At 40.5% G+C, this 23,651-nt stretch overlaps 1 protein-coding gene across 2 annotated transcripts in view; it reads left to right on the forward strand.

Moving 5' to 3' along the window:
- Nucleotides 1–1,081: 1,081 nt before the first annotated feature.
- LOC118785546 (sodium/hydrogen exchanger 7-like) overlaps nucleotides 1,082–23,651 on the forward strand; it is a 47,490-nt gene continuing 24,920 nt past the window's right edge. For both annotated transcript variants that reach the window (XM_036540272.1, XM_036540273.1), the window contains exons 1-9: nucleotides 1,082–1,449; nucleotides 11,804–12,006; nucleotides 13,593–13,670; nucleotides 19,503–19,579; nucleotides 20,101–20,213; nucleotides 21,370–21,475; nucleotides 21,886–22,027; nucleotides 22,571–22,676; nucleotides 23,400–23,488. In XM_036540272.1, the coding sequence (XP_036396165.1) occupies nucleotides 1,164–1,449; nucleotides 11,804–12,006; nucleotides 13,593–13,670; nucleotides 19,503–19,579; nucleotides 20,101–20,213; nucleotides 21,370–21,475; nucleotides 21,886–22,027; nucleotides 22,571–22,676; nucleotides 23,400–23,488 (1,200 nt within the window). In that variant the 5' untranslated portion in view covers nucleotides 1,082–1,163. The remainder of the gene's footprint in view (nucleotides 1,450–11,803; nucleotides 12,007–13,592; nucleotides 13,671–19,502; nucleotides 19,580–20,100; nucleotides 20,214–21,369; nucleotides 21,476–21,885; nucleotides 22,028–22,570; nucleotides 22,677–23,399; nucleotides 23,489–23,651) is intronic.

The raw sequence follows: 23,651 nt of genomic DNA on the forward strand, positions 1-23,651 counted from the left end.
GTGGTCAGGGGAAATGTCATAAAGGATGCAACAGTATGTCTATTTTCTAACTGGTCATGGCATTGTTCAAAATGACGTGAGACTACATAGATCAGATTCATGGTGGCAAATCTTGTCAAATGCACTGCTACCTCAAGATGCACAAAAACATTGTAGGTCTCTTTGATGGAAGATACATCTTCATACTACAAGCACAGTGCAAGGTACCATATTGCATGAAATGAGGCCACTGTGACATCCTTAACCTGATCATAATTGTCTGATAAAAATATAGTGTTTTATACAGCTAAAACCACAGAAGGCCACACAAAACAGATCACACCCAATTAAATTATATCTAGGTAATTTAGAAATGTACAGAAATGGGAAAATGCGTGAGAATATGACTTCTTTATGTGCTGACCTCCCTCCTTCACTGCTAACTGCTGTGTGGAATGTGTCAGAGGATTCTTAGCTGAGACAGTGAAACAGAGTGCGAAGTCACCAGCATGCCATAGTGAAAGACATGAGAACTGGTTTGTACCAGGGTATTCACTTGAGGCCATGTTTGTTTCAGTATGGTTCAGACCATATAGTGATTTTATCTAGTAGTGCCTCTGTGCTTTGTCCACAAGTATTTACCTTTGAGGAACTCCTGACAAAACATTTACTTGGTTATACAGAAATTTTCATCTAGGCAAATTATGCAAAGACATACAAGTTTTAAACAAATGCTGTAAAGAATGACATTCATTTAGATGGCTTATGTTAATCTCTCAGGTGCCTTTCACTTTATTCAGTGCAATATGTAAACAATACCTCTTTCACTCTGCAGGACAATTCAGTGTACGGTACAATCCTGATCAGAGTCTTATGTTTTAAAAACTAACATGACTGATTACGTCTCTAAAAATGACAAACTGCGAAAGTGAATCGTATATAGTTAATGGGCAAAAAAAGGTTTTATTTCAAAGGGAAATGAGGGAGGTAAAGGACAGTCATCTGGTCCTTTATCGAGAGGGGCACTGTAACTTCGAGCTATAGCGCATCCACAAAACGGCGCAGTGTGTCTTTAAAAGCTTCAGCTGTCTGTGGACGGGGGTTCATGGTTCTAGATTGTTTTCATCGTCCCCTGCGCAGTTCCACGGCGCAGAGGAGGCAGTCCGCTGCTAGCATCTTACACCATGGATCTTGCCTGCAATCCGAGGTCGTGGGGATTCCGCCTCTTGGAAAGGAATATGTTTTTCCCCATTGTGATTTTCTTGATATCTCAGGTCTGCGAGATGAACGCAGAGGACAGCGCTATGGAGGAACTTGCCACTGAAAAGGAGGCTGAGGAAAGTCATAGACAGGACAGTGTTAATTTACTGACATTCATTTTACTGCTGACATTAACCATTCTAACCATTTGGCTTTTCAAGCACAGAAGAGTCCGTTTTCTGCACGAGACTGGGTTGGCCATGATATATGGTAAGAGTTTAGCGAAAACATGTTTTTTTTTTTTTTTTTTTTTTTTGTAAAAATGGTTTCATTATGAGCGCTTCTGCCTTGCCTTACCATGTTACCTTAAACTACCGTATGAATGAGCCAATGCAACTATCTCCAGCAGCTGCATATTAGTGGTCTAGTAAGATACTTCTAAAACTCGGAAAGCACGCTGGACGATTGAAGCTATTCTAGGAAGCTAAACGAGCTACTTTAAATGTAAAGTATGTCGTTTGTGGGATTTCGTCGCACACAGCAGGCCACTTGGGCTATTGTAATTTGACGCTAAGTGCAGCGTATATGGTGAGTGGGGCTGATATTGAAATTCTGGAATTTACCATACAGCCGCGTTAAATGGCTTTTGGATCGTTTTTCTGCATTTTTGCAAGCAAGGCACAGACGTCTACCAAGTACTCATCTTCCCAATGCAATACAACCAAGATCTTGTCAGTCGTGCATGTAATGCGTCGTGTCAGCATGTTATCATAATCGCTCGACTCTTGTGTCTGCAGTGATGTCACGACTTGGCAAATGTCTTCTGAAAATAGTCAACTCACTGTGAGATAAGTAACGTTACCTATCTTGCTAGGTTGGCTACTGAACATAGATGTGGTCGTTCGTGCTAGACTTCATCGCGTGCTTGCAAACTAGATACCCCTCAGCGTACATCCGTAGTCCTGCCTTTTGGTTAGTATTATACTTTGATTTTAGGTCCACAAGGTAACGTTATGTAACACAGTTTCTGTATGCACACCATTGTCCACTCAGTGTCACCTGGGGCCACAGTACAAAAGGAAATCCTACCCCCAGATCCCATCTAATCCTGAGATCCTTTAGTCCGAGATTAGATGCTACACTCCGATGTTCGTATCCAATGTTATCTCAACACACATATAATAAGTGACGTCAGGGTGCATTTTATAAACGTTGGAGTTCCAATCTAGAATCGGTCAGGTTTTCATCAAGTTTACGGTCTGTCATCACTGACCCACCTACTGTGTGTGGTTGCCACAGACACAGAGAATTGTGAGGACATTATGCGGGCACCTGTGCTGGGCCGAACGTGTCAGTTCTCTTGTCAAATTACCCCCCCCCCCCCCAGTAGGTTCTAGTAGGACACGCCCCCTTCAACCAAACATGCAGCCTGTAGTTTGCTACTCTCCCTTCAATGTAAGGGAAATTTACTATGAGTATGAAGTACATGAAAAAATGAATTAATGTAATTTTCTTTGACCATATATTTAAGGTGTTATTGTGAGATTTTTTTCATGTTCAAACAGCTAGTTAGTTATAATGATAAAACCCAATAAGATCTCATAGCAAGATGTCAGTTAGTACTTTGTCCACCATGTCCACCCCCCCCCCCTCCCCCTTTCTGTGTTTGATCATCTTCTCTTTTAAAGAGGTGATATTGTGCAGAGAAATAAGAAGTGTGTTCACCCACAATGTTAGCTTGATGTCACTAGCAGTATAGAATGAGGGACAAAATTGCATCTTGTTTTGTGTGGCCTTTGTTTAGGTTACCGTCTGGCTGTTTTAATTAAACTGATTGAGCATTGAGATGCAAATGTGTCTTGAAAACAGGTGCTAGTCTGGAAAATGGTCCTAGACGCTGTATTTCATCATAAAGGACCAAGGACTGATTCAGATAGTAGTTTTTCACTTTAATAAGATCTAACTGATATGGATCAAATACATAAAATCTTGGACCCTGGTGAAAACAGTAAACAATCAAGTCATTTGCTGCAGACAGTTTCCCAGCTCCCTTTGTACATTTTGGCCTAGAGGACCGCTGATGTTTTGGACCTGGTTGATCAATGAGATTAAGAAGCTCTTGTACATAATAAATGGATGGCAATGGCACAATCGTTGTCTCTCTTTTGGTGGGCTCTTTCTGGAGTGCAGTGGTATATTGGCTAAACATCAAATTGACATGATAAACAGTTAAGATGAGGTATAACCCAATGGCTGATAGTAATTTTTGGATGTATGAAATATTACTTTACATTGTTGGCATTTAGTAGATGCTCTTTTCTAGAACAACATACATAGGTTACATTTTTTACATGTTACCAATTTATACAGCTGGATATTTACTAAGGCAGTTCTGGGTTAAGTACATTGCCCAAGGGTAAAACAGCAGGGCCCCTGCAGGGAATAAAGCCTTTCAGTTACGAGTCCTGCTCCTTACCACTATCTTACACCTCTGCCCCATAGATAATATATAACTGAAATATAGCTGCCGTATGCTGTTAGCTAATGAATGTGGTGTCTTTCTGACATAAATGTAGCAGACCAGACCAAACCCACTGCAAATCAGTCAATCCCATTATGAACCTACGTGTACCATCTAGAGAAATGCTTGTGTATGTAATGCACTTTCACCATCTGTTGTATGGCTACCAAGCATGTGACCCAGAATATCATAATTTGAATATCAAAATGTTGCCAGGTGTTTACCCTGTTTGCAAAATCTGGAGCTCATCTGAGCAACAGATCAGGAAAAATGTCTTTTAACGTCATTGAGACACTCTTCATCATATTCAAAATATTACAAATATGGCAATTGCAATTTGCATAGTGATCAAATGATTAATCACATTGTGAATCTGTCAGCAAAATTTTACGGTCATGAGGAGAAATGCCTCTCATGTACATATGCACATATTCACCAGTACTGGCATGCCCAGCATACTTTACTTGAAATTTTTAAAGAGATGTCACATTATGAACCTATTTGAGTGATTTGGATACTAGAAGGCTAGAGAGGTAGCTTTCAACTAAATGAATGTATTTGTCATATTCAGTACCTGGCCACCTGCCAGTTGTGATTCACATATCAAAGTTATGTCACATTATGAACCTCTTAGCAAGATCTGAAGATTATGTGAGCAGCAGAATAGGAGATCTGAACAAAACTGTAAATTGAATAGGACAATTACACACTGAACACCAAGACACTGTTTCACCATTTTGATACCTTACATTCAGGTATAAATGCATGGAGAGAAACATCTTTCTGTGGTTTAACATAAAATGATGAAGAAGCAATCACATTCCTCAAAGAGCATGCTAAAACTATTTCCAAGGATGTGCCTTTTGCACAAAGGAAAGCATATTTAAATTACCAAAAGATTAGAGGATCATCCTCTCCTTTGATCGCGATCTCCTGTGGGTAAGATGTCTCCTCATCAACAACCATTTGGTTGGCAGGTAGGGAAAGCTGGTGATACTCCAATGTAGTTTTTGCTTACCCTTTCTCACCGTGTTTTTTTTTAAGCAGAGACTAATCCATTCTTCTTCCCTCCTCTGTCATCAACTGAATATGTAACAAAACACAAAGCTTTCTTAGCTTGGCTTCTTGTTGTGGCCACTGTACAAATAACAATGGGTCACCGTTTACAATGATCAATGAACATCTATTGCATTTTATCAGGATAAGTTCCAGTTAGTTCAGGTTCTGAGGAGGTGGCCCCTCTGTCTGAGATGGCCCAACTCACTTGAACTGGTGGACACAAAACCAGATAAAGATGGCTGATCAGGTTACCTCAAATTGGGTGTGTCAGTTCAAGCTAAGTGTGTTCATACATGCAAAGTATAGAAACAGACATAAATTACCATCACCAATGAAAGCAACAAAATGGGGAAGAATTAAAGGGCAGACCTTTTTCAGACCATCTGAGCAGAAAATCTTGATAGGAAGATATGAGAAATGATACTTATTTCAAGCGTGAACAAAAACATGATAGGGGTTGCCAAAACTATCATGTCATCACGCAAATATCTTACTCATTAACTTGAAATTATATAATGGACCCTGTTGAGCAAGTAGAGCTATGAAACATTAGTTGAATTGTTTTGCAGTGCCAATTCTGAAGTAATTTGGAAGGGGTAAGTGATGTAACCTGCAATATAAGGTAATAATTTTTTATAATTCTGTATTAATTGATTGATGATTAATTAATGGGACCATGTTAGAATGTGCTACAAAATAACACACTGGAAAAGGGATTTGTAACTCTCCACTTGGACATGTCTGTATTATTTCTTCAGCATCCATTCATTTCTAATGGCTACAGTGTCTGCAAAGTGAGCTTATACATTTGTTTGGTATAATTTTGTGGTTACTCTGCCTTTTTTGAGGGAAATTTTATAGAGAATTCTTGGTGGGAGAAAAGGGCTTAAATGGGGTTAAGCTGATCTTTGTCCCCTCCTGCAGGGAACATACTGGGCACCATTATTCCTCTGAAAGGCAGCACATTTTACCCAGAATGCTTACCTCTTCCCTCTATGTGCAGAATGAGGATAACACCTCCAGCAAAATCAACAAACAGTGCTGATTGTCAGAGTGATGTTGGAGAAAGTTCGTCACGAGCAGTTAGTAGTCCTAGACATTTGTTCTAGAGGAGGAGAGTTTACAAAAAAGTTCTGCATGTAGACAGAGCATCAGTGTATCAGAAAAATGTGCTGACCATTTTATGATAATTACATTGGACACTGATAAGGGTTTTCAGCTGTCCTTTTATTCACGGAAACATCTGAAGCTCTGTGACACTGAACTCTTATATTTGAATCAACCATTTAGATTTATTTTGTGTTTTTCCATTTATGTGTCTGTTGATAATTTTTCTATGTTATGTTTCTCATTGTGAGAGTGGCATAGCCTGTTCAGGTTCCTTGTCTATTTCTGTGTGAATACCAGACAGAGGTGAAGCATCTCTATAATGAGAGCCAGGAACAAGTTGTCACCATAAGGGGCTTTGGCTGTAAGTGTGACATTTTAAGGGCTGTAATGTATTCCGCAGCTTGTGGATCAAATATTGCAGGCTGTTTGAGAGAACATGTGAATTCTTTGCAACCCACTTGTGGCAAGGTGGCAGTGGTAGTCACTTTGCTGAGTGGTGATTGGCAGAACACGCTCATAGAAAATGACCAATAGCTGTTTCTTTCATCTGGTAGGGGTGTGGCCAGGGCATCTCTGAAAAGTGTGGCGCTGTGCCTTTATATTGAGTGCACTGATAGGGAAACACACAGCAGCTGTAGTGATTAGCGATGCGCTGCAGCCACTCCCATGCCTATCAGGGGCGCAAATGCTATCCATGGTTAGCTGCACTCCTAGTCTACTGAGGCTCCTGGAGTGCTGCGTGGGCAGAGGCTGGTATGTTCAAGACATGGGAGCAGTGGGAGCCCTCTCTACCACCGTGCGATCCTGGCAAGCATCACAGCAGCCAACTGATACTTAGTGGTCAGCATATGAAGCCACATCTGGTAGAGCACCATTTTATAAGCAGCATGTGTTGGGAAGCACCATTATAATTTGAGTCAAATAACATTGCAGTAGCTGTCTTATTTTAATTTCCATACTTCTTAGGCTTTTTCAGGTCTTATATTTACTTAATAACAGTTTTTATGGCTGATGTTGGATACTTAGTGTAAGAGTGCTCTTTTGAAGAGAGTCTAGTACAGTATGGTACAGTCTTTTATTTGGAGGAAGTCTGTGTAATGGTTGTAAAAAACATTTGCAGAGGAGCAAAATCTCACATGGCAAACCAAATCAGCATTTATAGCCCAGAAAATCCCATCAGTGGGCATATACAATCACTTAATACTTTGGAGCAGGCGCACGGCTTCAGCACTGTGCTGTTCTGTCTCAGCAATCACTGCACCCAAGGGAGCAATTTTTCAATTCCTTTTAAGTACCATCCTTTATATGGGTTGTCAAACCTGCATGTTGCTACATAAAGATTTCACCCCCCACCCCCTCTAGACAATAGTTTGGAAGGAGGACAGCAGCTGCCTTTCTCAGTCCTGTCACATGAGATTCCTAGATACTTGTGTGGAGAAAAACTGCTGCTTGCCAGTCGTACCAGATCTCAAGGTGATCCTTTGATGAAGTCTGAATGTGGATTCACGGAGCATCAGTCTTCCTGTTTTCTCTCCCAATCTGTCAGCTAGCTGCTGGTCACATGTAAAAACATCTGAGCTGGATCACCATCCTCATTGCCACAGACCTCCTGATTTGGGTTATTTTCGTTTTGTAGGTGTGGGAGTGCTGTTTTCACAACAGTGGAGTAATAGAGTTCACGCTTTGCCCAATGCGGGATTTATACATCTGTAATGGGACCCTTGGCCAGGTTCACTCCATTTTCTTGTCTTTTCCTTGCCTAAATGATAGATTACACCCCTGTTGAGTATGAAACCATGGCTAGGAATGATGGCTGCTCTTCGTATTAATGCTAGATTACCAATGTGATGTCATTCTTACTAAGTTCTGCAGCATTTACTGGGACAGAACTTGTCTTTGAAGTTCATTTGGATTCTGAGCTTGCGTTTGGTTAACATTTCTCTCTGCTTGTCGGACAGTTGTTGGAATTTAAATGGCTATAAATCGTCCAGCTATCTCTTACTCCTGGCAGTTATCAGGATTAACAGTGAGGGAGGTATGAAGAGAAAAAAGAGTAAAGGAAGAGTAATATTTATTTGCCTGATTTGGATAACTATTTGTTGTACCTCAGCTCTCTGTGGAGTAAGGGATAGTTATCTATTTTGTTTCTAGTATTAGTACTAAATGATTTTGTACTGTGTGGAGCCAGACAATATGTAAATAGTCATACAAAATAGTCATTTCTCACTTCTTATGAATATTCTAGAAAATCCTGATCTGAACCTTGCTTACCGATCCAAGTGGCATTATTCAACTACTTGATGATATGGCTGCCATTTTATTTTTCAGTCAGGAATTGATATGTTGACTAATGTATCATCCACCTCTGTAGAAGCATTTTAGAGAATACTGATATGAAAACAAGAACAGAACAGCCACTTCTAAAAGGACACCTTAGTAGTGCCTATTTGCCATCTAGTGGTAGAACGAATGAATTGACATTACCCTGGGGAGCCATTCACTAAGCTAGTCAAGGTTGAGGGACATTACTCTTTTTTTGCATACTTCCAGCCAACTAAATGTACTGTGCTGGTTCTATTAAACAGAGCATGTTGCCTTTCTTTTTGCACAGAATACTCTCCCTCCTGTGGTTGGTGTAGATTTATGGGCAGGTTTGTGCTGTGCCTGATCAGTAGTACAGTAGGTCTGAGTATTATATAAGTAATCAGAAGTGTGTCTAGGCCGTGGTATCCTTGCTGCCATTATGCTGTGTTCAAGCCTCTGCTGTTGCAGATTAACTCCAGGGATCAGCCTGGCGGATGTGTAAGGTTGGACTCTCCCCCCTGATGGGATCCACTGTTAAATGTCTGTGGAATATGATACTGTAAGTATGTGCTATGGGATACGTCTCCTTGCAGGCTATGTATACATGTCACTGCTGGGTAATAATCTCTCACTCACTGTTAAGCAGTACATTGCAGTTGTACTTTGTTCTAGTTCATCTCACCCAGGGGCATTGATTAAATAAAAGGACACTTTGGATTTCTGTCCAAGATTGTTCCATTGTCTATTTTTAAAAAATAAAATAAATGTGTTGTTAAATTTTGGTCAACATGTGCGCCAATCATACTTTTGTATTGATGTAGCATATGCACTTCTGGCCATTTCAGAACTAGTAATTTCAATTTTGTTTATGAGGTAAGACTGTAATTTTATATGTTGTAGAACAATGAAAGCAGAAAGAATTCTTTCAATATTAGGTTTTGCCACCATTCTAGCAGAAAAGGAAGTGAGGAAAGCTGTGTAGTACTCTGCCCTAGATACAGGACTTTAGGCCTTGTGCTGTCTCCCTGTGCCCATCCTCTTTAAGAGTTAATCTCTTTTAGATGCGCTGCACACACACACTGTGCTGCCTGCATTGTGAATTCGGCTTCCTTTGTGGTGGTAGGACATCACTCCCAACTCTGACGGACGAATCAGACGCTAACTCTTGCTCTGGTCTTGTTCTGTGCTCTGAAATAGTTTGCAGTGGAGGTGTTTGTAGGTTTTTTCCCTACAATCCTACTTCAGGTTTGAGTTACACATACATTTAAGGTGACAGTAGTCAGGTAGGATGTTTATTATGTTTCAGACACCTCTATGAAGGGATTGACAGTCCCGAGTGTGGGACCTCAATCCCAACCCCCCAGAGAAGGTTGGATGAATCTTTCCTGGTGCTGACAAACCATAAATCTTCCTTGGTATATTGTAACCACTAGTTGGCTGGTATAATGATGTAGGAGACGAATAAAGGCTTATGCACATAACAACAGTTTTATTCAGTTTTATATCAGAAGAATGATACCAGGCATGGTCATCAGTGTGTTTCTCCATAACTTGCAAATAAAGACAGTCTTGCATCCGCTACAGATATCCCAGCATGGGACTTCTTTCATTCCAGCATTTCCATCCTCCTCTCAAGAGTATAACTCATGGCTGAGTGCTGTTACGGTTCTGCGCATAGAACCATGTTTACCTCTTTGATGTTTAATGCTTATGCGTTGAAGGATTTTCATTTTGTGCCAAAGCCCATTTCTGAGGAGGAAAATGCCACGCATACAAAGCTGTATAGAACACAGCTGCATACAGCATTGTTTTTCTTCGGTTTACATATTACTATTATTTCTGGTTTGTCATTGGCTGGTGAAAGCACTTCTTTGACGCTCATGTGGTTCAACATTGTGTTCTTTTTTGTCATCAATAAACAAGCTGCAAGCTGATGGAACAGAATGAATAGAGCTTCATTTGTGACTTTTTTGGGAGTTTGACCTTGACGCACAGCTCTGTAATTACTCTAGAGGTGTCATGTAATTAACATACAACAATGCAACCTAATGTAGGCACCACGGTGAAATCAGATGAACATAAACGGGAAATATAATGAAAATGTGCACGAAGTGCATACTTTGGTTTATTCATTGTTTAGAAACATAATGTTTTTTTTGGCATAAACAAGGTCAATTATTTTTGTCCTAATGCAAGGTGTGGACAACCAATGGCCTAGAGGTAGATACTTTTCTGTATTTTCTGTCTATGTGGATGTGCAGCGTTACTTACTGTACCCAAGATCATATTTTGGTAGTACTAATGATGTAAATGCTTAAAAATAACACATTTGCACAGTAAAACTATTTGTTTTTGAAGGAACAAAAAAGGAAAACTGCATGAAAAATATGCATGTTGTGTTTGTCAGCCATGTTTCAGTTAATATTCTGCCACTTATTTTATACCATACCTTAGACAGTGTGGGTGTATTCTGCTTTTTGCAGTAACCTCGGCATAGTGAGTTGCTGGTAGTCCTTCTATCTCCCCGGCTCTATGCCATCCAACTGAGGGATTTATGGTCCATGACTTGGCTGCTTGTGGCTCTCTCTCTGTACTCCCCGACGGTTGTCGTATTGCGGCGCTTGGTCTAGTCTCATCTGCTTTGTGCTTTGGCAGTAAAACGAGTTTACAATGCATACAGAGCCATCCCCAGAGCTACATGGTATCTGCTCTTCTCTGTACGATTGTTTGCATCTGTCTGTCTGTCTGTCTGTGTGTATGTGTATGAGAAGGAGAGAGATTCATTTTCTCTGTGTTTGTCTTTCTTTAGTGTGTGTGGGTGTCCCTGTGTGTGTGTCTTTCTGAATGTGTATGTGTGAGTTATTGATGTTGATATTAAAGTATCCCGTATACAGTTACTCATTAATGTATGCCTAACCAGGTATACTCAACAAATAAGGGATTAAATACATTTTAGAAGAAAGGAAGGATAGATTTTTCATTATAGACTTCACAAGCCAAAATCCTAATCAGTCCCAAGTGTATCATGTTAATGTTGCCAGTTGGGGATCTGTGCTTTCTTATGAGACACAGAATTGACGGGAGGTGGGCTTTCTGGTAAAGCTGCTCAAACTTTCATACCAGCAGGACATTAGCTCCTAGGCAGAATGTACCTTCTGTGAAGTCATGAATATGTGGCAGTCTGTGAGTTCTTCCCTCCCTCTGTGACAGACTGTATTTTTTTTTTTGGAGGGGGGGTTGATTTTACTAGTTTTGATAGTGAGCCTGCATTTGTAATTCAAATACATAGATTAACTGTGCCAGTCAGCCTCCATACTGAACCTCATTAATGTGTGAAGACAGATTTCATGCAGTTGTCTGGGAGTAAAGAGCTGAAGGGCTGAGCATGACTCCTATTAACTAAGAATTTGTGTTTGTGTGTATGGTTAGATAGAAGATGGTTAAAGTGTTATGTTACAGTGCAGTTCAACAATTCTCTGTAGTTATTTAAGATATTTTGAATGTTTTTTTTTGTATTTAGGTAGTCCAAAATAGCTATACTAGACCGCATTGTGGACTTGAGTCGTAATATGTGAAGGTTGTGAGTATAAGTCATGCCCTGCTCATTCCAGTGTCCGCCTCTGTCTTTAGGTCTGTTGGTGGGAGTCATCCTGCGTTACGGCATCCCTTCCACCAGCTACCATAACAAGACTCCCCCCAGCTGCTCCCTGAAGGAGGGGCCTGTCAGCACCCTGCTGCTCAATGTCAGTGGCAAGTTCTTTGAGTACACCCTGAAGGGAGAGATAAACTCCCGTGAAATTCACAATGTGGAGCAGAATGACATGCTGCGCAAGGTAGGCCCTATGGAGGGGTGGTTGAAGTCTGTGCAAGATGAATGAATGAATGAATGAATGAATGAATTAATTAATCAATGGATGAATGGATGGATGAATTAATGTATGGATGGTTGGATGGTTGGATGCTTGGATGGATGAATGGAGAGAATCTGTTGATGCTGGCTACCTCAAACAGATTCAGGATCAAAAAGTGTCCTAAGTTTTGTAAGATCTCCCATTATGACAGAATTAATGTAAAACTATGGAATTCAAAATATGAGGGCTGTATATATGTACATTCATAATTACCGCTTTCAAATATTCAGTTGTTTGTATTTAATATATAATACATTTTACTACAAATGATATTCTAAAGCAGTGTTTCCCAAACCTCTCCTGGAGTACCCCTTGTCCTGCATGTTTTAGATCTCTCCCTGCTCCAACACAGCTGATTCAAATGATCAACTTGTTATAAACTCCTGAAGCTGCTTAATAACAAACTGATCATTTCAAATCAGCAATACAATAAAATTGCATATGTGAACACAAAAATTAAATATTTTCGGTTATATACTGTATATTTTCACACCTTTTGTGTCTTGCAATTGCTAAGACTGTATATTTTTAAAAAATCAAAAAGCCATGTGACAGATTATAAATGAAAGAATAAAGGAATGGATTCTTAAAGGAATGAATAAATGCTACATGATTGATCAGTTGGTCGTCATGGTAAAATGTTTTGGGACACAGTGTGTTAGTTTTCAGGCACAGAAGAAGGTAGGGAGGTGTTATTATAGGACATGTTAGTCTGTGTTCAGTGGCACTGGCTGCATGGGTCTAGTATGTGTCTTTCATGTCAGTCTGCATCTCTGTCTGTGTCCAGCATAATTGATTGGCTCAGGGAACGTCTGTTATGGGTGTTGTCTCCCACTGAGTGTGTTTGATGCATGCTGTTATCAACTGTGAACTTAGTGTTAGGAATTAACATTTTGGTGGGAAACCATGCTAAGAAACAAAATGTGACTCAAAATTTTGGGCTAATTAAAGGAAATTATGTGTTGTGGGAAAACCCACACTAACACAGCTCTGTTATAGGCATATGATAATAAGATGATGTTCAGTACACGTTGATGTTAGAGTCAAGAGTTACATTTTCTATTCCACGTTTTGGTCTAAACCTCAATCCTGTGGCCTGCCTTCAGAATCTTCGCTCCTGATCTCCTAAGCCAGTGATCCCTAACCAGTTGCTTTTGAAGAAGCCTAAAGGGGCCCTGGGTGACAATATAGCATTTATACAGAGATTTGGATAAATTTGGATAAATTTCATGTTGTTTGTTGTTTGAGAAAGATACAGCTCTCTTTTGTAACCCTGGTGCCGGGAGCACATCACATATGCTCTCAGTTAATTAGGCTTGATTTGGCTGTTCACTGAAGACTGATCTGAATTTAATATAAATTTAAAACCTTTAAATTACTTTTTTACAGAAATAAGTTGTTGAATATTTGCTTGTTCTAGTAGAACGATGAAAGTAAAATTGTTTCTGTAAATGCATCTCAGTTTCTGTTCAGAAACTGTGGGGGCATAAACCTATTTTATTTTACAGGTCACTTTTGATCCAGAGGTATTCTTCAATATTTTGCTACCTCCAATTATTTTCCACGCAGGATATAGCCTTAAAAAGGTGAGTTGAAGTGTCTAAAACAGAATTTTCCAGTCAGATGAAGAGAGGTTTGGATCCCTCAGTTTAAATGCTGTTTATTTTTTGCTAGCCTTTGTATTCAGCTGGACTGCCCCACCATGTAAATACTGATGCACTGCAGTATTTGAAAATGCTTTCCTTCCAGATGTCATGAATGTTACCGATGTCAGTGTCCATGTGATGCTTTTCGGAAACCTGACCCCATGTATCAGCATGCTTCAGTTGGGGAGATTTTCTGATTGGTCAGTGGAATGCAGCGGAACACTGACAAGGCACTGAAAATAACGGAGCTCTCAAGAGAGGAAGTTCAGACCAGATGTCTTTCGAATCCTGGCTTGGCTTAGCTTGGCAAGCTGACAGTGGGCTTGTTTTTTATTTGGCTGCTGTTAAAAAACACTGGAGCTATGACACTCACCCTCAAGCAAATATGAGAGCCACTAACCTTCAAATACTGAAGCCAAATGCTTGCAGCTTGTACTCAAGTGAGAATGCAGAAGGCAATAGTGTTTCAGTGACTCGCAGTGCTTTGGTGAGGCCTAGCAAAGAGGGGAGAACTAGTTATACAGTGTTACCACAAACAACACTTATTACATTATTTGTGGTCATTATTGTTCATTCACCCATTATTGATTTATCTGTTCCTGCTACTTGTATTATTAAGATTGTTTGCCGTTTGAAACATTTGAAAAGTAAACATATATCACACATTACAGTAGGAAGTAAAAGAAAGTACATGCAAACACTTCAGCACAGAACACTGCTTGAACAGTGTGGACGTCTGTGTTTATTACTCTGGCTTTGATGTGAATCCGGAATTTCTCTGCTTGTGTAGTGTGGAGAGCGAAGATAATCATCAGTGCACACCACTGCTTAGTCAGTGGCTTACGGATAGAGGGACTTACTCAAGCCTCTTTAATGTAATAATAGAGCACTTAGAAAAGCACATTATGTCACAGACCAAGTGAAGATCAACTGTGTCTGGGGCTCTCCACTGTGCATTGGGTCTCTTAGATCAGTGAAGAATGGCAATGGGTAAGACTAGCTAATTAAAGGCCTTGTAAAACTCTGTCAGCTGTCTCCCTCTTAGCTAAAAGATTTTCAGTCTATTAATGTTGCATGACTAACCACAAGTTTATGTGATTGACCATTCCATGTGCAGTCTTTTTTTTTTACGTAAGCTAGTTAATTAACTGCTTTTCAGTGGAGGAGCAGGCTTTATTTTTGTGTGTGTGTGTGCGTTTTGAGTCAGTACAAACATGTAGGTGTGCATCAGGGGAATTTGCTGTCTCAGTTCCTCTGAGAATTCATCAGGAATTAGAATGGCTGAATCAGCTCAGAGTGAACTAGAGGAAGTCTTGTCTGCCTTAAAAAAAGCCATTGTTTTCTCTTACTACATTATACTGACTCTGCTGCAGAGATTCCAGCTGTGGTTTAGTCCCTCATGTATGTTTGAAAGGAGAACAAAAAACATATGGAAAATGTAACTTTTTACTGCCTCTTTGTAGTGTAAGTTCTAGCTACTGGTGAAGCTTGCTGGAAGTTTTTATAAATAAATATAATAAGCATGAATTCATTTTGAGCAATATGAGCTTGTTTGTTGACCTTGACTCAATGATGGACACTCCCTGTGTACTTTCAGGTAATGGAAAAATGAAGTTACATATTCTCACAAACCGTACAATCACTCACATTGAGGACAAGTGGCACTAACATGGTTTTTACCTGGAGAGAACATGTTCATATTTTGGGAAAATCCAACCATGCTAAGTTATGGTTCCTAAATTGAGATTATATGAATATAACAATAATGGTCTGTTGTTATCTCTATATTTTAGTATTCTCATAGCCCCTCATCTCATTAGTGGAGAAGTTAATTTTAATGCTTTTTCCTTGAAGCTCACTGCTGCGGATCCCCATGTCCACTGTGCCCGGGTCGTGGCCTGACATCCCCCACCTCTGTGCTCCCCTATCCCTAGTTCTGTGCCTTTTTCACCTCAGGCAGAACAGCACACTGCTTTTACCAGCTGGGAGTATTGGTTAAAGGACTGAGTTTGTTTTCCAGTTTTGAACACCCTCAGTTACGTGCGTCTGATCGCCGCTCGCACCTGATAAAATCGGGGCCTTGCCTCTGCTGCGCGGTGTGTTTGTGTGTTGTTCCTGCAGGAGAGCGTTCTGAAGGAGATGGTGTAGAGAGGGCCGTTTGTGTCCTTGTGATCTCTGCACATCTGCGGTGCTTTCTCCCTCTGGCTGCAGCACACAGTGAATGGGAAATGTCCCCTTTGGAATGAATTGTGGAGGGAAGTAGGTTAATGTATGCTGGAGGAGAGGTGGGGGGGGGGGTGGGTTCAAGCGCCAACGGATCCCGCTGGCTTTCACAAGTTTTTCATTTATAATCAGACTGCTGCTGCATGGAAGCAAGCTGGATACAACGCTTGTCTGAACATGTGAAGAGTTGACAGAGGAGCGGAAAAATAAATTCAGTAAATTCATATAACATATTAATGCATTCGTCACATTATTATTATTGTGCTTTTTAATGGTACACAATCTCATATGAGAATATTTGGACAGTTGTGTAGACCTGTTTCTGAAGGAGTGACTCAGACACTCAGGGGAGCCTTTGTTGCCGTGCCGCTGCTCGAACACACCGAACGAGCTATGGCAACAGTGTGATGTGCTGGTTACTATAGTGGGCCCTGGAGTTCAGAGAAAAGTACATGCAGGCATACTTAAACATTAGCAGAAGAAACGGGCAACACAATTTTAGAAAAATTAAAATCTGGCTGTTGGTGAAGGACATCCTCTCTTCCCCTTCAATCAAAAGGCCTGTCCAACAAAAAATTTGGATGCACAAAGTCAGTCCATCAGTAATCATACTGTGCTCACATAGTATTGGCTATTTTATTGTGTATGTCCCAGTGATTAATATAGAAACAATGTACAAATTGTCTATGACTAATCTACTGTTTGGCTTTGATATGCTAAAAGGTTTTTCAAAAAGAAATAGATGAGTTTTTTGCCTGATCCACTGTAATACTGAAAATAACTGATCAAATCCCCGTTTCAAGCACAAATACATCCAAAAACTGTCATCACATTTGCTTCTGTGATCTGCATTTCCCAAAATTGACTTTCCAGCTGTAACCCCATGTGGTACACCAAGAGCACCCACTTTAAATACGGTATTTGGAGACATGTTCTTTTAAATACAGTATTAGTAGACGTGTTGCATAACGTGTAGTCTGCAGACAATCTGCCTTTGCTGTGGTGTCTTCACTGGCACAGTTCTAGCCTCTCTTACCAGACATGTGTCAGGCCTGAACACGCACAGGGTGATGACTTTGCTCTAAATTGAGGTAATGTATGCTGGGCAGACAAAAGAAGCGGGTGTGCCACCTGCCCAATTAGTGCACAGTGGTATAGGGGTTATTCATTACGTAATTGAAAAGCGGGTAACACAAAACCTCTCTACATGTGTTTAAAGCAATCTTATCTCAGCTATGTACACAGCTGACACCAGTCTTGGGTAAGGTTGGCTGAACAAGGCAAGCCTAACACACAGCGTGAAAGGGAGAGTAGCCATCTTGAGATTTAGCTAGTAGCAGCTCTGTGGACCCATGCTTAACAGTTATTGGGTGTAGAAACCTTTTGCCCTCAGCAATGATTCTGCATCTGTTTCGGAATTTTGGAGTGCAATGGGCAAGCTGATCATAGATTTATCTTCAAGAACATAAATGGCCTGGAAGGCTGTTATTACAAGACACAGTGAAAGGAAGGCAGGAATGTGACCAATGAGGTTGAAGGTAAGGTGGGCTAAACCAGGGGTGTTAATGAACACAGATCCATGTATCACGTTTCAGTGTTTCAACAACAGGACACATAGGGACCAGACAGACCATCTGTTATGCAGTATATAGTTTCAGCCTATGTTTACACACAAATCAAATTTTCATGTGTCATGCCAATATAGTTCGCCTTATACAGATAAACAATGGAGCTTTTCTACTGTCAGAACTGGAGTCTGGAGGGAGAACTTTATTTATTTATGTACTTATTGGGGGGGGGGGACGGACAACACACACACCACAACCATAGAGTCCCACAGCATCGCTTCAACCCCATCAGAGAGAATTTTGTGCACTGCCTGACAGTGTATGAGAAGACAGTTTAAATCCTAGCTGTGGCAGCAACAACATTTTCCTGTAGTTGATAGCAAGCAGCTGCAAAATTTTCTCAAGCTTTTTTTTTTTTTTTGCAGTTCCAGCAAAGCATGAGCACACATCTGAACTAGCTATTCAGATGATAAATCAAAGAAGAAACTGCTCAGTGGCAATATTTCTGTGTAAACAGCTTCCTGCTCTTTCTTGATTTTCACCAGCAGGCTATCCAAAATCAAAGAAATTTCATCTCTCTTACTCTCACCTGGTTGGCCTGGATGTGCCTTGCAGCCAGCACTTTTGGTATTGTTCAAATTGTGCCTCCATACCCCCCTCCATAGCCCTCTGTCTCACTGCTGCCAGCTCTCCATAGACAATGAGCTTTATTGTACAATGTAGCTATGACTGCTTGTTAGTGTGTGCCCAACTGAACTAAGTATGAATGAACCACAGGGAAGAGGGTTATGCGATTTGTGGGCCATACCATGGGAAGTAGTTCTGTGGACACTGATCAAGCATGTGAAACACCTGCGGCTTTTTATTCCCTAGCTTTTGTGCAGCGCAGGGTTGTCACTAGATGTTTTGTCAGGCACACACATCTGGTAAGTGTAGCTGGGAGTGGGAATGAGGAGGAGATGGTCTCATGTGGCATGATTTCCATCTTTATCCGCTGTTTATCTCATTCTGGAGCAAAGCAGAATCGCCAGCAGCAGCAGCGTTTATTGGTTATTAACTTGGGTGAAATTCAGTCAGGCTGCTGACTAAATGGCTACTTGTAATGAAAAAGGATCAAAAAAGAACTACAAACAGTACAATTTGTGTCATAATTTGAGTATGTATTTGCACCTTCTAAAGAATAGACTTACCATATGCAACAGGTTTATAGTTCATTACTATTTATTAGTTTATTAGTTTATTATTAGTTGGCTAGATTTGTGGTTGAGGTTGGTTACAGTAAATTCATGGAAAATAAGTACCTAAGAAATATGTATCTGTAGATTATATGAAATTATAGCATGACTTAATATATATATATATATATTTGTTTTATTTGTATTTACTAGACCATGTCTGCTCCCTTTCCCCCCAGTTGTGGCTCAGATCCCTCTAAATGACATACTGGCAACTCTAGCATTCCAGAGGTGGGCACTCACCTGCCTGGCACCATGGACATGAGCTATAGACAGCTTCATGTGTACCATGTTTAAAAAAAGGTCTCTGGGGGCTCTAGCTGTTGAGATGGCTGCCTTCATTCTTCTGAGCCTGCTCCCCTGCAACTCTGGAAACGATTGTGTCGGAGGCTCAGAGAGTATCCCAGCATGCACCTGTATGGAGCAGAGCAGGTGCAATGTGTAAGACTCCACAGATTTGTTCATGGTGCTGATGATAAGTTCACCTCACCCTCACAGGCTGAATGTCCTTGCTTTCATGAGTGCTATTTACAATGGCATAATTTACTGGAATACTGGAATACTTGGTTTTTTGCTTGTGTTGTATTGTACCTCACTTGTAAATTGCTTTGGATAAAAGCGTCTGCCAAATGAATAAATGTAATGTAAAGTAATGTACTGTACTTAAATAAAACGTTTAGAGAGGAGTTCGCCACCACTTCCAGTCACTTGGGATTAATTTTTCTGGTGGCCTTTTTTATTTCTAGAGACATTTCTTCAGGAATTTGGGCTCCATCATAACATATGCATTCCTTGGGACAGCGATTTCCTGCTTTGTCATTGGGTGAGTAAGCCTTGTCAAGCTTCCATAGGGGTTCGATGAGAAAATGACACTTGAGATATATAAATATATAGTTCATGTACCTAGAATTTATAACTCTGCCTTGTCATTGGGTGATTGACTTTGTGTCTGCTTGATATTTCCAGCCAAATACTTTTTCATGATTAATTTCCAAATACTTAATCTCAGATTACAATGTGAACTGATGAGGTAAAGTACTGCTCAGCTCTCAGAGAACCATTCTGCATGCACTTTAAATAGTTTACAAAAATTATGAGATAGACTGCAGGCAAAAGGAGGAGGTTTGGAGGAGCCACAAGCTTGCAGTTTCAAATCCTTGATGTGGCTGCACTTTTGTACCCTTTGTGCTGTAAAATATCCTGTGACACAGGACACAGAGGGCCTGTGTATCTACAGAGACACACATCAGAGTCTACATCAGACACACTGGATAATGTGTGAAAATAACTAGCAGTTGAGATATTGTTGTGAGGGAGAAAGCCTTGGTTGCGTCCTTTCCCCAGGAACCTCATGTACGGCGTGGTGAAACTGATGCAGGTTGTGGGTCAGCTGGGTGACAAGTTTTACTACACAGACTGCCTCTTCTTTGGAGCCATCATCTCTGCAACTGACCCAGGTACCCTCCACCCACACATGCTATGCTTTTTACTGGAACGATGAACAGGACTAAAGTCCATGCAGACACACATTCGTATATCAGTTTATTCACTTACATGAAACATTGAAATTAATTGTCCATTTCAGCGAAGGTATTTTTGACTGTAGGTATTCATAAGTCAAATAAAAGAGAAAAAAACATTTATAATCCTTTCAGCTGTAAAACCGAAATCAATTATTTCTTCACGTAATTGTCAAAGGAGTGGAAGTAACAGTGAAAATTTATAACAGTGATGTAGGTTATTTTATATAACAAGACAAACTGCAAAATAATACCCTATATTCCTATGTGCTCTCATTCTCCGACCTTTGCATACAGCACAATGATTAGTATATAAGACACAAACATGTGGTTGTAGGCTCTTATAGATTAAACGTGTTGTCATCTAAATGTGTCTGAAAACAGGAGGCCAGAAATAAAAGTGCAAAGTTCCTGTCTTGCATACGAAAATGTTGCATGTTTCAAAATAAATACTATGATACACATCTTGTTTCCAAGATTTTTTTGAGGGGAAGTTTGTTTCAGAAGTATGTTTGGTCAACGGTAGATAAAAAATGCATTTGGTTGGCAATTGCACATTCCCACGTGCCTCACCACATTTTCGCACTCTATGGTTTTTCAGCACTGTTGTGATCTCACACATCCTCTTTTGCGCATCAGCTGCCTGTTCGAGAAACTGTTCCCCCAGTCATCACATCGAAACGTGGCAACTGAGCGCTTTTTACCGGTGCTGCTGGCACCAGGCTTTGGTGGATGTGAAATTACAGTAAGAAAAAGCGGGTGAGAAAAGGTTATGAAAATAGACATGGGAGTGCCCTCCAGTTAGCTCTGCACCTCTGAGGACCTCTTAGATGAACCTCTGACATCAGTTCACAGACCTGAAACAGAGGAAGCATAACCAATACCCAGGTCATCTCTCTCTGGCTTCTTGTATTTGAATGCCACTGTGTTTCTTAGGTCTCTCCTATGGACCCTGTGGGATACTTCTGCAGCTCTTGTATGGTTTAATGGTTTTGACCTCAATAGCAGTATGGTTATGCTGTCACTCTGGATTGGATTCTGTTTGTGCATATATGCATGCATGTATAGTATATGTCTGTGTGTATTCCTTTAGTGACAGTGCTGGCCATCTTCAATGAGCTCCATGCTGATGTGGACCTCTATGCCCTGCTGTTTGGAGAGAGTGTCATGAATGATGCCGTCGCCATAGTGCTGTCTTCGTAAGTTTGGGACTAATGGTCCTCCTAGTGGAGCTTCTGGTGCTCTTAGGTGCAACTGTAGAGTGAGACTTGTTTGACAGAGAATGTATTGTAAGCGGTGGCAGGAGAAGATTACAGCACTGCTGCTTTGCCATAGAACTTCAAGCATGTTACTCTAGCTCCACCTGCTGGCCAGAATACAGAAGTGCAGCTTGAATTTATTACTGGAAATTTCCATGGCCCATTTTATACTCTGTGTTGAACTCTAATAAACATGCTGCTTTACCCTTAATAACTGTGTTTAATGAAAGTGTATTTGATTTATCTGGCACACTACAATGACAGCACTCTTTACTGTGGGCCCCTAAGTAATGGAGAGTTACTCAGTTTCATGTTTTATTGCTTAATACTTGCTTTTATGTCTGTGGCAGCTCCATTGTGGCCTACCAGCCCACCGGAGCGAACACCCACACCTTTGATGCTGCCGCTTTCTTCAAATCGGTGGGCATTTTCCTGGGTATCTTCAGCGGCTCTTTTGCCATGGGCGCAGTCACTGGGGTTGTTACAGCCCTAATATCCTTTTCAAATCCAGTGTTATCCAAACCCGTCAATCTCAGACCGACTATGAAAGTTTCTGAGGTGTTATGTCATCTATGTTTTGTGTGTGTGTGTGTGTGCGTTCTTGGAATTTTCTTTCCTAATTTTATGTACCTATTTTATTGTAACATGCAGTATAAGACTTTACCACTTCCATGAGTATATTAAACATCAATACTTTAAACACCCTTATAAATGGTGGTCAGTTACATTTTTAAATTATTTTATCTATCTACTTATTTTTAAATTCTTTATATTTTAGCACTTGAAAATTGGCAAAAAAAATATATTTTTTTCTTTTTATACTGCAATGTATTCCTTATTTGACAGTTACCCAGCTAGATAATAATGAGCTATCAACTACATATTACTGATACACCCCTAATTGGTTAGATCGATTAACCTTCCCTTCTCAGTTCAGAAATGAAAATCCTGTATTGTAATCCTCCATGGATGGAATTGTGTAACCCCGGTCTTGAGGAAACAAGAATGTTGTGCTTGCCTTGACACTGTGGCCATGTGACCAAGTTCACCAAGCTGCACTGCTTCCCCCTGCTGGAGACAGCCCTCTTCTTCCTCATGTCCTGGAGCACCTTCCTCCTGGCTGAGGCTTGTGGCTTTACAGGTGAGTGTGAAAGGGGTGAAAACCTTTCTCACTGCAGACTATGGATTTACAACAAAACTGTCCCATAGGGATTCTGAACATGTACAACAACAATGTAGACTCCAGAAACAATGCATCATTTATCACATTGCAAGGGTCATCTACTTAATTGATGCATCCAACTGGATGTATTCACTTGTTTTTTTAATTTCAAATGTCTTTGTTTTTTCCACAGTATTGAAAGTCACTATCAGTGACATCCCATTTGTCCCAGTTATTGCACATTCCTGTTTTTAATAGTTTTGATTGAAGAAAATGATTTAATTTTACTGTAGTGTATACCATTGCTCTTCTGTTACACAGCTTGCAGTCTTACTGTAGGTTATCTTGCTTTTAACACATTGATGCATGCATGCACTAATTATGTGTGCATTATTAGGGACTGATGCATACTTGAACTTGGACTATCCTCTGCGTAGAGTCTTTCATGCACCTTTTTTGTTGCACTTTGTACCTGCTCTTTGTAAGACACTTTGGATAACAGCATCTGCTAAATTGCAAAAAGTCAAATAGTAATGTAGAATTTAGAGGTTATAGATGTTGTGTTAAGAGACAGGAATACAGGTGTCAGTGAAGCTTTCATGGAGTGTATTGTTTTTATTATTGTATTACTGCGTATTGTACTGTTTTTGTGCACACAGGTTCATTGTTGGTACTGTAGACATGTCTTTTGTGCACACACAGGTGTGGTGGCAGTGCTGTTTTGTGGAATCACTCAGGCCCATTACACCTATAACAACCTCTCTGAAGAGTCCACCAAGCGCACAAAACAGGTACGGAAACCAGGTCTTGCCACTTTCCCTGGAATTTCCCGTTGTGTGAAATGCCAGTGTCAAGGCTTGAAATAAACCCATCTCAGACACGCCCGTCTAGGAAATGCCTGTCTGGAACAGAGGGCTGTGCAGGTTACCTGGTGTGAGGTCTTCATCATGCCAT

Source organism: Megalops cyprinoides, chromosome 11, assembly GCF_013368585.1.
Source record: "Megalops cyprinoides isolate fMegCyp1 chromosome 11, fMegCyp1.pri, whole genome shotgun sequence".
NCBI lineage: Eukaryota > Metazoa > Chordata > Actinopteri > Elopiformes > Megalopidae > Megalops > Megalops cyprinoides.